We start from the raw sequence: 14,413 nt of genomic DNA, 5'->3' as shown, positions 1-14,413 counted from the left end.
GGCAAAATTCAGGAGCCGTTTCCTGTAAGTTTTTTTACTTCTCGTTGCTTTTTTTTTTTTCCCCAGTCGTGGCTCCCAAGCGTCTAGCTGAAGCTGTTGCTTAGCTACAGAGATGCTTTTAAGCTGCGGCCGACTGTTTTGAAGCTGTTGCTAAGCAACAGGGTTTGTTGTTTCATACGGAGCTGAGAAGCTCCGTATGTTTTAACATTAGCGCTGGTTTCTACGGCAGTTTTGATGGGACGGCACCAACTCGGTCCCATCAGTGCCGGATACCAGAAAGTTTCCTGTAGTAACATTCAAAAGAGAATTGGATAAATACGTGAAGGGAAAAGATTTACAGGGCTATGGGGAAAGAGCAGAGGAGTGGGACTAATGGATAGCTCTACCAAAGAGCTGGCACAGGCACGATGGTGTCTGTGTTGTATCATTCTATGATTCGAGAATTTAAGTCCACACTTTGATCCTCAATTCCCTCAGGGCAACTAGAGATTGATAATAAATGTTCTCTCGCCATTGTCGCTCACCTCCCAAAATAAATTTCTTGAAAAAAAAAGTCCATCATGTAGGCTGATGCTTCAGGAGAATCATCATCTCTTCTTAGGCAGTCCCTCGGAACCAAGGATGACTCGCTTCCACATTAAAAATATGAGTTTGCAGGTGACTGATGAGTCCAGTGCGGGACCTACAGTCTCTGTCACAGGTGGGGCAGATGGTGGTTGAAGGGGCGGGTGGGTGGGGTGACACGCGCTCCTTGCGCTTGGCTTCTGCTTGCTCCCGGCGAAGAGACTCGAGGCCTTCCCGGATACTTCTCCACTTTGTGCGGTCTTGGGCCAGGGATTCCCAGGTGTCGGTGGGGATGTTACACTTTTTCAAGGAGGCTTTGAGGGTGTCCTTGAAGCGTTTCCTCTGCCCACCTGGGGCTCTCTTGTCGTGCCGGAGCTCCGAGTAGAGCGCTTGTTTTGGGAGTCTCGTATCGGGCATGCGGACAATGTGACCTGTCCATCGGAGCTGATCGAGCGTGGTCAGAGCTTCGATGCTGGGGATGTTGGCTTGAGCAAGAACACGGACGTCGGTGCGCCTATCCTGCCAATGGATTGGCAGGATCTTGCGGAGGCAGCGTTGGTGGTACCTCTCCAGTGCTTTGAGGTGCCTGCTGTACATGGTCCATGTCTGAGACATACAGCAGGGCAGGTATCACTGCTGCTCTGTAGACCATGAGCTTAGTGCCGGGTTTGAGGTCCTGGTCTTCAAACACTCTCTTCCTCAGGCGACCGAAGGCTGCACTGGCACACTGAAGGCAGTGTTGGACTTCATAGTCGATGTCTGCCCTTGTTGACAGTAGACTCCAGAGGTATGGAAAGTGGTCCACGTTGTCCAAGGCCTTGTCATGGATTTTGATAATCGGGGGGCAGTACTGTGTGGCGGGGGCAGGTTGGTAGAGGACCTTTGACTTACGGATGTTTAGTGCAAAGCCCATGCTCTCTCACGCTTCGGTGAAGGTGTAGACGTTGGTTTGGAGTTTGATCTCCGAGTGAGCGCAGACGCAAGCGTCGTCTGCATACTGTAATTCGACGACAGAAGATGGGACGACCTTGGATCTGGACTGGAGGCGATGGAGGTTGAACAGTTTCCCATTTGTTCTGTAAGTTAGCTCCACTCCAGTGGGGAGCTTACTGAGGGTGAGATGGAGCATTGCAGCGAGGAAGATCGAAAAGAGCGTTGGTGCGATGACACAGCCTTGCTTGACCCCGGTTCGTACCTGAATTGGGTCTGTGGTGGAACTGTTGGTCAGGATCACAGCTTGCATGTCGTCATGAAGCAGGCGGAGGACAGTGACAAACTTGAGGGCAGCCGAATTGGAGGAGGACACTCCATGATCCCTCATGGTTGACAGTGTCGAAGTCCTTTGTGAGATCAAAGGAGGCCATGTACAGCGGTTGGTGCTGTTCCCTGCATTTCTCTTGTAATTGACGTGCGGTGAAGATCATGTCCATTGTGCCGCTTAGTGGGCGGAATCTGCATTGCGACTCTGGGAGGAGCTCGTCGGCCACTGGGAGAAGGCAATTGAGGAGGATTCTTGTGATGACTTTCCCTGTGGCAGACAGCAGGGAAACTCCTCTGTAATTACCGCAATCGGACTTGTCACCTTTCTTGAAGATGGTCACAATTACAGCATCTCCGAGATCCCCTGGCATGCTCTCCTCCTTCCAGATAAGAGAAATGAGTTCATGAATTCACGCCAGTAGTGCTTCTCCACCATGCTTTAGTGCCTCGGCGGGGATTCCATCTGCTCCTGAGGCCTTGTTGTTCTTCAGTTGTCGGATGGCCTTTTCATGCCGGGCTGGGGTTGTGCGGAGATGGTGGCGGGTAGCATGCTGTGGGATGGAGTTGAGGACACTCGTGTCGAAGACCATGAGCTTAGTGCTAGGCTGATGCTTCAGGAGAATGCTGCATTATTGGAGGTGTTGCCTTTCAGATGAGACATTAAACTGAGGTTTCATCTCCCTAAAAGTGAATGCAAGAGATCCCAAAGCAGTATTCAAAGAGCCAGGGGTTTTCCCAGTGTTCTGGCAACATTCCCCTCTCAATACAACCAAAAACAGATTATTTGGTCATTCATTTTCTGTTTCGGAATCTTGCTGTGTGCAAGCTGGTTGCTTTGTTTGCTTACACAACAGTAACTGCACTTAATAAGGAATGCTATTGGTTCTCAAGCACTTTAGCAGGTCACTTTGGGTTGTTCTGAGGATGTGACAAGGTGCTATATAAATGGTAATAACTGCTTCAAAGTCCACTGCTTAGATGGAAGTAGCTGAAGACTCCAAACACTGAATAGAAGCTGTGCAACACCATCACTGCAGAGCTTGTCCCTGGTGTAGCACCTAGAGATGATGCTGTTGTGAGCAAGTTGAAGATAATGGTCCAAAATTTGCGATTGGAGGCCTCCAAACTGTAACAAATCTACGAATTTACCTGATGGCCCAGGGAGGTATGGAGACTTGCGATCCTGGACGCGTGGGCAAAGGCCCACATATCCCAGGGGCACATGCGGTTTGCCACACCTTAAATGAATCAAGGTCATGCATATAATGCCAGCCGTTCCCGACCAAGTTCCTGTGAGTAGGAGTCGTCCTTATAAAACTAACTTACAATTCAATATCCACTGGCATTCACAGACAGATCACAAGGATGACTGCTATGCAAAACAGAAATGTTATCATAGTGCTCTTCTGAAGTTAATATTCAGACATAATTAAGAATGCTTTATTTAGCCTATGCTGGACCTGACCTCGAAATGCCAGTGGGAGCACTGGGTGCCAAAAGTGAGTGTTCCACTTCCCAGCACTGACATCACTGACCTTGATGAACACAAAAATAAATCAGAATCAATCTGTAGACATGCAACAGATCCACGAGTTGGATGAATCAACCCCCACCCTAAACAAAGTATCAAGACTCCCAATCTGCTCTGCAGAAGTCTAGTTACCACCAGCTCTGTGACTTTCATAGAATAGTCAATGACAATGATATTTAACAAAAACAAATAAATACCCAAAGGTCCACAAGCAGTTTTAAAAAAATCAACAAACTGAAAGCCACAGGCCATTTTATAATACAGTAGAAAGAAAATTTTATAATAGGTCAAATGATGCACTTTACAGGGGAGAATTCATTGTTTTATTTTTAGAAAGTGCTATGAATGATGCATTCTAATTTGAATCCAGTTAGGGATAACGCAAAATTCATTTTAAAAAAGGGGTATGTATTTTCCTCTCTGATTTTATTTAGCATTTAACAGTGCAGCTGAACAAACCATCTTCGTAGCACAACTAGGAACAGAAGTTATAACAGTAAAATTAAATCCAGTTTAGGAGCATTGAAATAATGTGCTGTGTGGTTTTAGCTGGCTATTGTCCTATAATTAACTTGCAATTTGTGCCACTATCTTCCATCAACACTCCAAACACAATTTATTAATTAGAAAATCAAATGATTGACAACGTCATCTTAAAAACAATGACTGTGCCACAAAATATTAAAACTGCAACTAATCCTAACTATTAGTAACTTTGAATTCACTTGCATTGTTGGAGAGTTTATAAAACATTTAAATGCAACACACCGCAAAAATATCTGTAGGCAGTTCATCTAATGTTTACAATGCCACATATAGGTTATTGGGGAGCAAATACTGTAGCAAAGAATTGCATTTTAAAATTCTTACACAAGTAATCTTTTGCTAAATCACAAAAATATTGTAACTTGTAGCATGCAAGTAGTAAGGTCCTCTCAATGATTGAGTGTGTTTTCATTAAAGTGCACAATGAGCAAACAGCTGTCACTGTTTGTGTACCAGCATGAAAGTCACAGAAATAATCCACTAGCTAGCTGTAAAACAGATTAATCCACTTTAACACCATGACCTAACGACTACACAGTTCCAATAAATCGAACAAACACTGGTCGCTGCACAATTACCTTGTGTGAAAACGACAAAATTCCTGGTTTGTACTGTCTAATTCTCTATCATAAACTGGGCTGTATTTTGATTAGTGTACATGGTTTGACTTCTTCAAACTTTGAAGTATTAAAGAGATGAAGGGGTGGAGGTAGATACAGCAGTTAACCAGTCCAGTCAATGTAAAGCAGCAATTAAAGCAAATAGAATGCTAAAAGTCAGACTACACCTGAGGATTGTGTCAGAGACATAAGGGACAATCAAGCTCCTCGAGACAGGAGGCTGACCCCTAGTGCCAGAGGACTGAGTTACGAGCTCATCCACCAATTGGCTGTCACAGGAAAAACTGGATACAACTGCAGAATTGGATCCTCAAAACAGCAGTAAAAAAATTCCAGAATCCCATGTAATAAAAATGGAATTTGACATCAGTATAAACCAATGACTGTAATTGTGAATGGACAGAATAAGCGATTACAATCACCAAATATAAGTAAAAGTCTAGAACAGAATTTGAGTTATTCAGTCACATTAATCAGTGGTCACTTATAAAGAAACACTATAAACTTGGGTGTTCCAGCATTGAATGGAGACGACTGAGGGCCCTCACATTGTTATACAAGATAGTAACTAGTACAGAAAGCATAAATCCAGGCAACTACTGTACAGTAGGTCAAGGGACGACAGATTCAAATTCGCAAAAGGCAAGTTTAAACAATGATGCCAGGACGTTCTTCTGCACACACAGAATGACCAACACTTGGAAATGACTTCTAGGTAGGGTGATGAAGGGAACTGCAACCTTTTTCAATTAGATAAGCTAAGATGGGTAAAATGGCCTTCTTCATCCATATCTTGTGAATTGCTGTACTTGCAGGATTACACAGTAGAAAACAGCGGCATCAAAATTCAAAAGCTATGACCTAAGGTTTTATTTCATGAGCACCTGTCAAAACAATGAGATTTTAAAATAGATTGACCATCTAGGCCTAAACTGCAAAAAATTCTAATAATTTCATATGGAAACATTCACAATAGTGAACAGAAGAAACAAACCACAAAAAAATGTTGAAGTTTCAAAAACTAGGGACACCAAAACCTTGCACTCAAGTGGAGTTGGTGCACAACACTTACTTCCTGCTCAATTTTAAGATTTTTCATTAACTCCTATTATTTTGTGCACCAAATAGATGTTTAAAAAATGCCATCTGCAATTTAATTTTGCACTTCTGAATTATTTCTTCACAGCAGTGTTAAACTTGAATTAGGATATTTATATTAATATAGCTTTATCACATCTCTCAGAAACTTCGCAAAAGCACTTCATACGGCATTGAACTACTATAAAGCGCAGTGACTGCTGCGTATAGCAAGATCCCACAACCACCAGTTAATCTGTTTTTTGTGATGTTGCTTAAAAGGAGGAATATTGGTCAGGATACTGTGTGAACTCTCTTCTTCAAATAGTGTCACAGGATCTTTTACATCCACTGAACCGGCAGACAGGACCACAATTTGATGGTTCATCCAAAGAATAGCGCCTCCAACTCCCGCAGAACTACGTTGGAGTCGCAACTCCTGATATGGGGCTCAAACTAACAGCTTTCTGAACACAGGCAACAGTCCTACCAGCTACACCAACCTGAAGCCGGTTAAAAAAAAAATCCAAAATTCAAAAGCAGGATGTGGTTTCATACCACAGAAGACATGAAATAAGGTAATAAAAAGCCTTCAGTGATCTTGTCCAATCTGCCCTGTGTAGTTATGCCAAACCAGATGTCGGCTTAAAAAAAAAAGTTAACTAGGCCATTGTTCAACCTGAGCACCTAAACAAAATATGGCTGTCAACAGAGAATCAGAACCAGTGTATCTTCACACAGCTTATCCACACATCCAGTGTGAAGCCCTCTCTACCAAAGTATCAAGGGGAGCACAATTAGTAGCAGTGGCCCAAGCGGAGAAAAAGCTGGGGGCTTAAATCAGTCAGAATTCCAGCTCCTATTCGCTATCTAGTGCCCCCTGCTGAAATGTGTGCTTGTTGAGGGGCAAGAGGGGCTCAGCAGCAGACCAGGGTAGGATCGTGCTCAACTGTAACAGCCTCTCAACGTTGAATAGCATGGTGATAATTACTGCTTCGGCTCACGCATGAACGATAGGCAATTGAAGGCTGTTAACAGACAGAACTCGACCCCTGCATAAGTCACCACTTTCAGGATAGGAAGAGAGGAAGGAGAAAAAAAACACATACCTGTCCTAAGCTGAGAAGATCTAAATTGATTTATCAACAGAAAACAGATTCAATTCAGAGGTTAACATTAACAGCAGACTATTAGCAAGCCCATAAAAGTTAACATTCTAACATGTTTTCAAAAAGCCTCAATTCAATGTTTTGAAGAAAAGCTCCTCTATAGACACACAGGGATTCTTGTATTTTGCAGGGAAAATATTTCACTTTATATATTCCATATTGAAAGTGATGCTTCAAGTTGTATGCAACACTCAACTGACATCACAGGACAAGCTTAAAGGATTATAATTGCCAAACATTAGCAGTATTGTTTCCACTTGTGATGGCTACAAGAAAAATGCAAGCCACAACAATTATACAGATAAAGTCTAATAACAATCTGGGAAAACTACTGATAGTGGGTGATTAAGAGAAACATTTAAGCTGAACTCCATTTTTTCCTCATAGAATAAAGTTTAAGATATTGACCAGCGTATTATAAAAGAGTTCCTACATTGAATTTTTTTCCAAGCTTCTAACCTGAAAGAAACCACGAGGAATATTTGTTAAACAGAGTCACAGATTTAGTGACAAATAAGTCAAAGTTAATGTTTATTGTATGAAATTCTAGGACTTTGGGAGAAATGTGTGTTTTAGGAAAACAGTATTCTACAAACCTATCCATTTTTCTACGATCAGCGGCCTTAGTTAGCACATTAGCCTGAGGGAATGGGTAACGTGTGGTTAGCATACGGTCACTTCACCTCTACACCAGTCTAGACTGCTGGTATAAACGTTGACTCCCTCCATTGGATACTAGGATGAAATGGGACAATTCAAAAGTTTGGGCCAGATTTCAACACAGGTTTAATTGGTGGAAGAACTATGCATGAACCCCCTGTTTTTCAACATTTACATATTCTCATGTACCTTTTAGAACACAATTCAGGCTACTGAACACCTGGACTTTTCATGCAATACACTTATCCTAGCACAAACCTGATTAGGAAAATACTCGGCTTTTGTGGGCTTAGAGATGGAATATACAATTTACTCTCATCTCTCTCTCTGGCTGTTGTCAAAGTCTGGGGTGCCCATATTCTGTTACCTTGCCAGTTTTGGCTACTTAAGATTGCATTTTAAATTATGCGTGCTTAGTTTTTCTATATCAATATTAATTAATGTTCTATTATGGCTGCTTAATTGACAGGTCCGCATAAAAATTCTATGACAGGATGAGGTGATTATATTTTGCATTTGGGCTAACTGGAAATAAAAGTACAACAATTTTACTTTGCTATTATGTTCTTTCATTTCTTTGAATGCATATCAGTCTGTCATTTTCCAATATCACTGTCCACCCATAAAGCTTTTTCAATTACATCATAAGCCAATTGGAAGCAATATAGAAGTACTGTACTACAGTTATTGATGTCATTCAGATTTCCATTTCATTAGGTCAGAGGTAGTACCAAGACTTTCAACTCTCCAAACCATGCATTGTATAAAGCATATATTTTCTTGAGAATGAAAGGCGGCTTTTTTTTGGGGAGACTTAAAGAAGGTGCTAAATTGATTCCACATCACACGGGTTTTCCATTTGGTTTGTGCCTTGCATACTCATTAATAAACAATTCTAGATCTGGGTCAACAAGGGGCTCCTAACATTTAGGTAGCACAGCAATTCCACAAAATTAAGAGTTTTTACAGTACTTTCCATATAAATTGAAGTAGATTCACAAATCTGCAAAAAGTTCAAGAAAATTAATTTTGATCTTCATTAATTCCCATTAAACCTGAGGATTTCAGACAAGAAATTTACCAATAGCAATTTATCCATTTAACAGGTGACACCTCAAAAATCATAGCCTTCTGCTTTACAGATGTGTAAAGGAAAGTCTATACAGGTAAATGTAAGTCCAGTCAGAATGTATTTGAAATTTTGACTACCTTATTTTGTATACTGTATTTGGCAGAACAAGGTGCAACCGGAAGTAACTAATGAAGATAGCTGCTTAACCCTGATGTTTGAAAAGTGAAAGAAACTTTACATAGGGGTGCTGGAGGTCAAGCTAGAAATTTCCCATATGATAATCCTGCTTCAGCAAATGGTAGTTAATTCCATACTTAAACTTTAAACTACCCAGCAAAGCAATCATCAAAGATTTAACACAACACAAGGAAAGTCAGTCTTTACAAACACTTACAAGTTGGTAGCCATTAAATGAACTATAAATCAAATGTTGCATAGCATAAACAAATATTTAGTACACCTCCTCCTAAAATACTGCCCAATAACTTCCATCATGACCAATAACAGCTTTCAGGGTAGAGAAATTATCACTGTGGATCAGCATCATACCTGAACTAGTTACAGCTTGCAACTTCAACATATACCATTTGATTAGGATAACCTCAATTTGTATGCTATTCAAAATAACTACCAGGCTGGCTTCTAATTCTGACAAATGCACAAAGAAGGAGCTCTTGCCTTTTTTAAAGCTTGGGCTCATTACTGCGAAATATATGCATTTAATTATAATAATTATTACTCCCACTCCTCCTCCCCCCCCAAAAAAGTATTCAGAAAAGAAGATCGTTCCAAATGTCAACTTCTGGTCCATCCCATTCGCCCCAAGCGAAGACCTAAGAATTACTCACAGGACAAGATTTAGACGGTCTTTGTCAATTTAAAATATCCACACCCTACGTTATGCTCTCAACGACTCCAAAATAAAACGTGGCAGTTTCCAATAATTTGGGAGTGAAACAAACTGCGATCTCTAATGCAAAAATAAAACATCAGAGAGAAGCAGCAGCAGACTTTGGGAGAAGTTTTTAAACAGGCGCACTTCAGGGAGACGCCTTGACAGATGAATGCACTGTATTTTACAGCCCTTTCAATCTCCTGCTGCAACCGATTTTGGCAATAGGTTCACTCCTAACTCAAACTTGAGCAGTCTCTACATTAAACACAATATATTGAAAATAATCTGCTTTTAGAAACAACACAAGAATGACAGCGCAAAGAACCAGAAAAACAACACTCACCCCGACCGACACGGTTTCTTCCCCTTGAAATTTGCAGATACATTTATCTCCGCGGTGGACCTCAGAGTCATTCAGCGGCCTGAAACGGCACATCACTTTTATGCTGCATTCGGCCGGATCCGCCATTGTCCCTTTTTTAATTGTATTAGGGGGGAAATTTTATTTTAAAGAATACAAAATATCTAAACTTTCCCCCCCAGCAAGCTTCGCTTCTTTCGTCCTCCTTATCGATGGGTGATGTTTCTCCGCCAGCTGTAGAGAAGCGGTTTCCGTCCCTGACGGCGAGTTTCTGTATTTTCCCCCTCTCTCACCCTTCGCTCCTTTCACTTCACTTCCGATCCAACATGGCGGCCATTAAACCGGCGAACTCCCGTCTGCCAGCCGCGGCCTCGCTCTCGCTCAGTGGGCGGGGCTTAGGGGGGCCGTGATGTCACCTCTGCAGATAATCTCCCCGCGCTGATGCTCCGCCCATTAACTGCGCACGCGCGCTCATGTTCCACCCATTATCTACGCGTGCGCGCTCCTGCTTGGCCCATTAACTACGCACGCGCGCTCCGGCTCTGTTCATCAACTGCCCATGCGCGCTCCGAGCCTTTTCCCCCCCACCCACCACCACAGCACAATTACAACCTAGATAAGGAGCTGCAGTTGGAGGCGGGGTGGGGGAGATCAGAGGAGTGGGAAGGAACCACGGATATCGTCCATACTTTGTTTTCAAGAGTTTTATAAGGAGAATGTTTTGTTTTAAAAGGAGTGCCAATGAGATCGATGTTAACTGATTGAAGGGAGGCGGGGACTGCTGTCAGGAGGAGGGGGAGGAGCCACTACCCGCCCCACGTTCTTCACTCCCATAGGGGATTGTGGGTAACGCGCCCACATAACAGGCCGAGGAAACGGGTGACATCATCGGCAAGCCGAATATCGCGAGATCTGCCGCGATTACAGCAGCCATCTCAATCACATGATCAATTATAGCCCTGCGAGGTAACGCTTTACTGGCACTGCTGTTCTATACAGGGTGCACAAAACCCTGTGTACATTCAGCACCCCCGCCCCCTGAAAAGGAGGGCAGGCTAATAACATGCAACATAGCAATCTGTCCACATTAAAATCTATAATGGATAATTAATAGGGTTGCCAACTCTGATTGGGCATATTACTGGAGGTTTCATCACATGACTTCCTGCCTACAACTGCTCCACCCAGTCAAATGGACTTTGTTGTCTCCCCGCCCCTATTTCCAATACTTTTATAACAAATAAACAAAAGTGTTAAAAGAAAATGAAAAAAACACAATTACATTGGATATACGGCACAGAAACAGGCCATTCGGCCCAACCAGTCTATGCCGATGTTTCAAATCAAATCAACTTTTATTGTCATTGTTCGTGCACAAGTGCAGTACAACGAAATGTAGGCTTGCGGCTCCCGAGAGTGTACATTTAGATTAAGACATTTAAACATTCAACATACATTTGGCTTGTAATACATTAACATAAACATAACCATAATAAAGTGCATTGGCAGATGTGCAGGCTTTAGAGTTTATTTGTGGAGTTCAGTAGGATGACAGCCCTGGGAAAGAAGCTGTTCCTAAATCTGGTCGTACGGGTGCGAATGCATCTGTAGCGTCTCCCAGATGGCAGGAGGGCAAACAGACTGTGGCTGGGGTGGGTAGGGTCTTTGATGATGGACCGTGACCTCCGTAAACAGCGTTTACTCGAGCCTCCTCCTGTCTTTCCTCATCTAAATTTATCAGCATAACCCTCTATTCCCTTCTCCCTCATATATTTGTCCAGCCTCCCCTTAAATGCATCTATACCATTCGCTTCAACCACTCCCTGTGGTAGCGAGTTCCACATTCTCACCACTCTTTGGGTAAAGAAGTTTCTTCTGAATTCCCTATTGGATTTCTTGGTGACTATCTTATATTGATGGTCTCTTGTTATGCTCTTCCCCACAAGTGGAAACATTCTCTCTGTATCCACTCTATCAAAACCTTTCATAATTTTAAAGACCTCTATCAGGTCACCCCTCAGCCGCCTTTTTTCAAGATAAAAAGAGACCCAACCTGTTCATCCTTTCCTGATATGTATACCCTCGCATTTCTGGTATCATCCTTGTACATTTTCTCTGCACCCTCTCCAGTGCCTCTATATCTTTTTCACAATATGGCGACCGGAACTGTACACAGTGTGGTCTAACCAAAGTTCGATACAGGTTTAGCATAATTTTCCTACTTTTTAATTCTATCCCTCTAGAAATAAACACGAGTGCTTGGTTTGCTTTTTTATGGCCTTGTTAACCTGCTTTGCAACTTTTAGTGATTTGTGTATTTGTACTCCTAGATCCCTTTATTCCTCTACCCCACCCAGACTCGCAGCCTCCAAGCGATAAGTGACCTCCCTATTCTTCCAACCAAAATGTAATATGTCACATTTATCTGTGTTGAACTTCATTTGCCAATTATTTATGCCCATTCTACAAGTTTATTAATGTCCTCCTGTAACTTTTTGCAGTCCTCCTCAGTATTGACTATCCCCCCAATTTGGTGTCATCTGCAAATTTAGAAATTGTGTTTTTCATTCCTAAGTCTAAATCATTAATGTAAATTGTGAACAGCAGTGGTCCCAGCACTGATCCTTGTGGAACACCACTACCCACCTTCTGCCACTGTGAATAGCTACCCTTTACTCCTACTCTCTGCTTTCTGTCCTGAAGCCAGCCAGCAATCTATTCTGCTACTTGTCCCCTGACTCCGCATTCTCTGACCTTGTTCATCAGTCTATTATGGGGTACCTTATCGCAGGCCTTTTGAAAATCTAGATAAATTACATCAACTGCATTACCATTGTCTACTCTCTCTGTTACCTCTTCAAAAAATTCAATAAGGTTGGTCAAGCAAGAGTTTCCCTTTTGAAATCCATGTTGACTATTCATTATTATATTTTTGGTTTCTAGATGTTCTTATTTCTCCTTTAGTAGGGATTCCATTATTTTTCCTACCACAGATATTAAGCTGACTGGTCTATAATTCCCTGAACATGTTCTATCCCCCTTCTTAAATATCGGTATTACGTTAGCTATCCACCAGTTCTCTGGCATTATACCTTTTTCTAATGAATTATTAAATATGTGTAGTAATGCCTCAGCTATCTCTTCCCTAGATTCTTTTAAAATGCATGGATGCAATCCATCCGGACCAGGGGTTTTATCCTCTTTGAGTTTGATTAATTTATTTAATATATCCCCTTTTTTATTTTAAATGCATTTATCTCATTACTAATCTCATCATCCAATGTCATGTCCACCTGTTCTATCTCCCTAGTAAATATTGAAGTAAAATAATTATTTGATATTTCTGCCATCTCGCTATCGTTACCTGTGGTATTGTCCTGACTATCCCTTAATGGCCCTATTCCCATCCCAAGCTTCCTTTTTTTTATTGATGTGCCTATAAAATATTTTACTATTTTGTTTTATGTTCCTTGATAATTTAATTTCATAGTTCCTCTTTGCCTTGCTAATTGTTTTTTTGATTTCTCTCCTAATCTTTTCATATTCTCTCTTATCATGCACTTCCCTGCTGTCTGTGCACTTAATGTATGCCTCTTTCCTTACCCTCAATTGTTCCCTTATGGCTTCATTCATCTGTGAAGTCTCATTAGTGTTTAGTTTGTTCTTTTCTTTTAGCGGTATATATTTTTCCTGCACTCTGTTGTACACCATTTTAAATGTTTCCCATTGCTGTTCTACATCATTGTTTGCCAATATTGTTGCCCATTTTTGTTTCCCAAGTTCTATTCTCAGCCCCTCAAAATCATCTTTTCTCCAATCTATTAACCTGGTTTTCGTCATACTTATGTCCTTCTCAATTATCATCTTAAAGCGTATTATATTATGGTCACTATTGCCTAGATGCTCCCCTATGTTTACTTCTCTTATCTGCTCTGGTTCATTCCCCAATATCGAATCCTCCCTTGTTGGGCTTTTTACAGGTTGGGTTAGAAAGGAGTCCTGTACACATTGTAGGAACTCCATTCCCTTATGTCCAATTAATATTGGGGTAGTTGAAATCCCCCATGATTATTATTCTATGTTTTTTACTCTTTCCCTAATTTGTCTGCATATTTCTTCCTCCACCTCCCTTCCACTATTAGGTGGTCTGTAGACTATGCCTATTAGTGTGATTGATCCTTTATTATCTTTTATCTCTATCCATATGGATCCTATTTTTTGTCTTGTTTTTAATGCCCCTATGATATTTCTCCCGGGTTGCTCACATTAATTAAACATTAACCCCTGGAGACTCCAGGAATGTCCTGGAGGATTAGCAACCCTAGTAATTAAAGGGAACGTTAGAAAATTATTTGCAAAGAGGATGGCTAGAATGTGGAATTCTCTGCCATAAAATCATCATTTGAAGCGGAATTAGGATTTACCCATCACCTCTGTGCTCGCTGACCTACATTGGCTCCCGGTTAAGCAATGCCTCGATTTCAAAATTCTCATCCTTGTTTTCAATTCCCTCCATGGCCTCCCCCCTTCCTATCTCTGTAGTCTCCATCAGCCCACAACCCCCGAGATATCTGCGCTCCTCTAATTCTGCCCTCTTGAACATCCCTGATTATAATCATTGGTGGCTGTGCTTTCTGTTGCCTAGGCCCTAAGCTCTG

At 41.7% G+C, this 14,413-nt stretch overlaps 1 protein-coding gene across 1 annotated transcript in view; it reads right to left on the bottom strand.

Annotated features, from left to right (window-relative positions):
- The window catches only part of LOC147117055 (kinesin-1 heavy chain), a 100,660-nt gene extending 90,463 nt beyond the window's left edge, over window positions 1–10,197 (bottom strand). The window contains exon 1 of the mRNA XM_085987655.1: window positions 9,738–10,197. Coding sequence (XP_085843781.1) covers window positions 9,738–9,863 — 126 coding nt within the window. The 5' untranslated portion in view covers window positions 9,864–10,197. The remainder of the gene's footprint in view (window positions 1–9,737) is intronic.
- Window positions 10,198–14,413: the final 4,216 nt, after the last annotated feature.

Source organism: Somniosus microcephalus, chromosome 5 (genome assembly GCF_052327205.1).
Source record: "Somniosus microcephalus isolate GS21.2 chromosome 5, FLI_Smic_1.0, whole genome shotgun sequence".
In the NCBI taxonomy this organism is placed as follows: Eukaryota; Metazoa; Chordata; class Chondrichthyes; order Squaliformes; family Somniosidae; genus Somniosus; species Somniosus microcephalus.
Note: the sequence above shows the minus strand (reverse complement) of the source record. Positions and strands in the feature narration are given on the sequence as shown.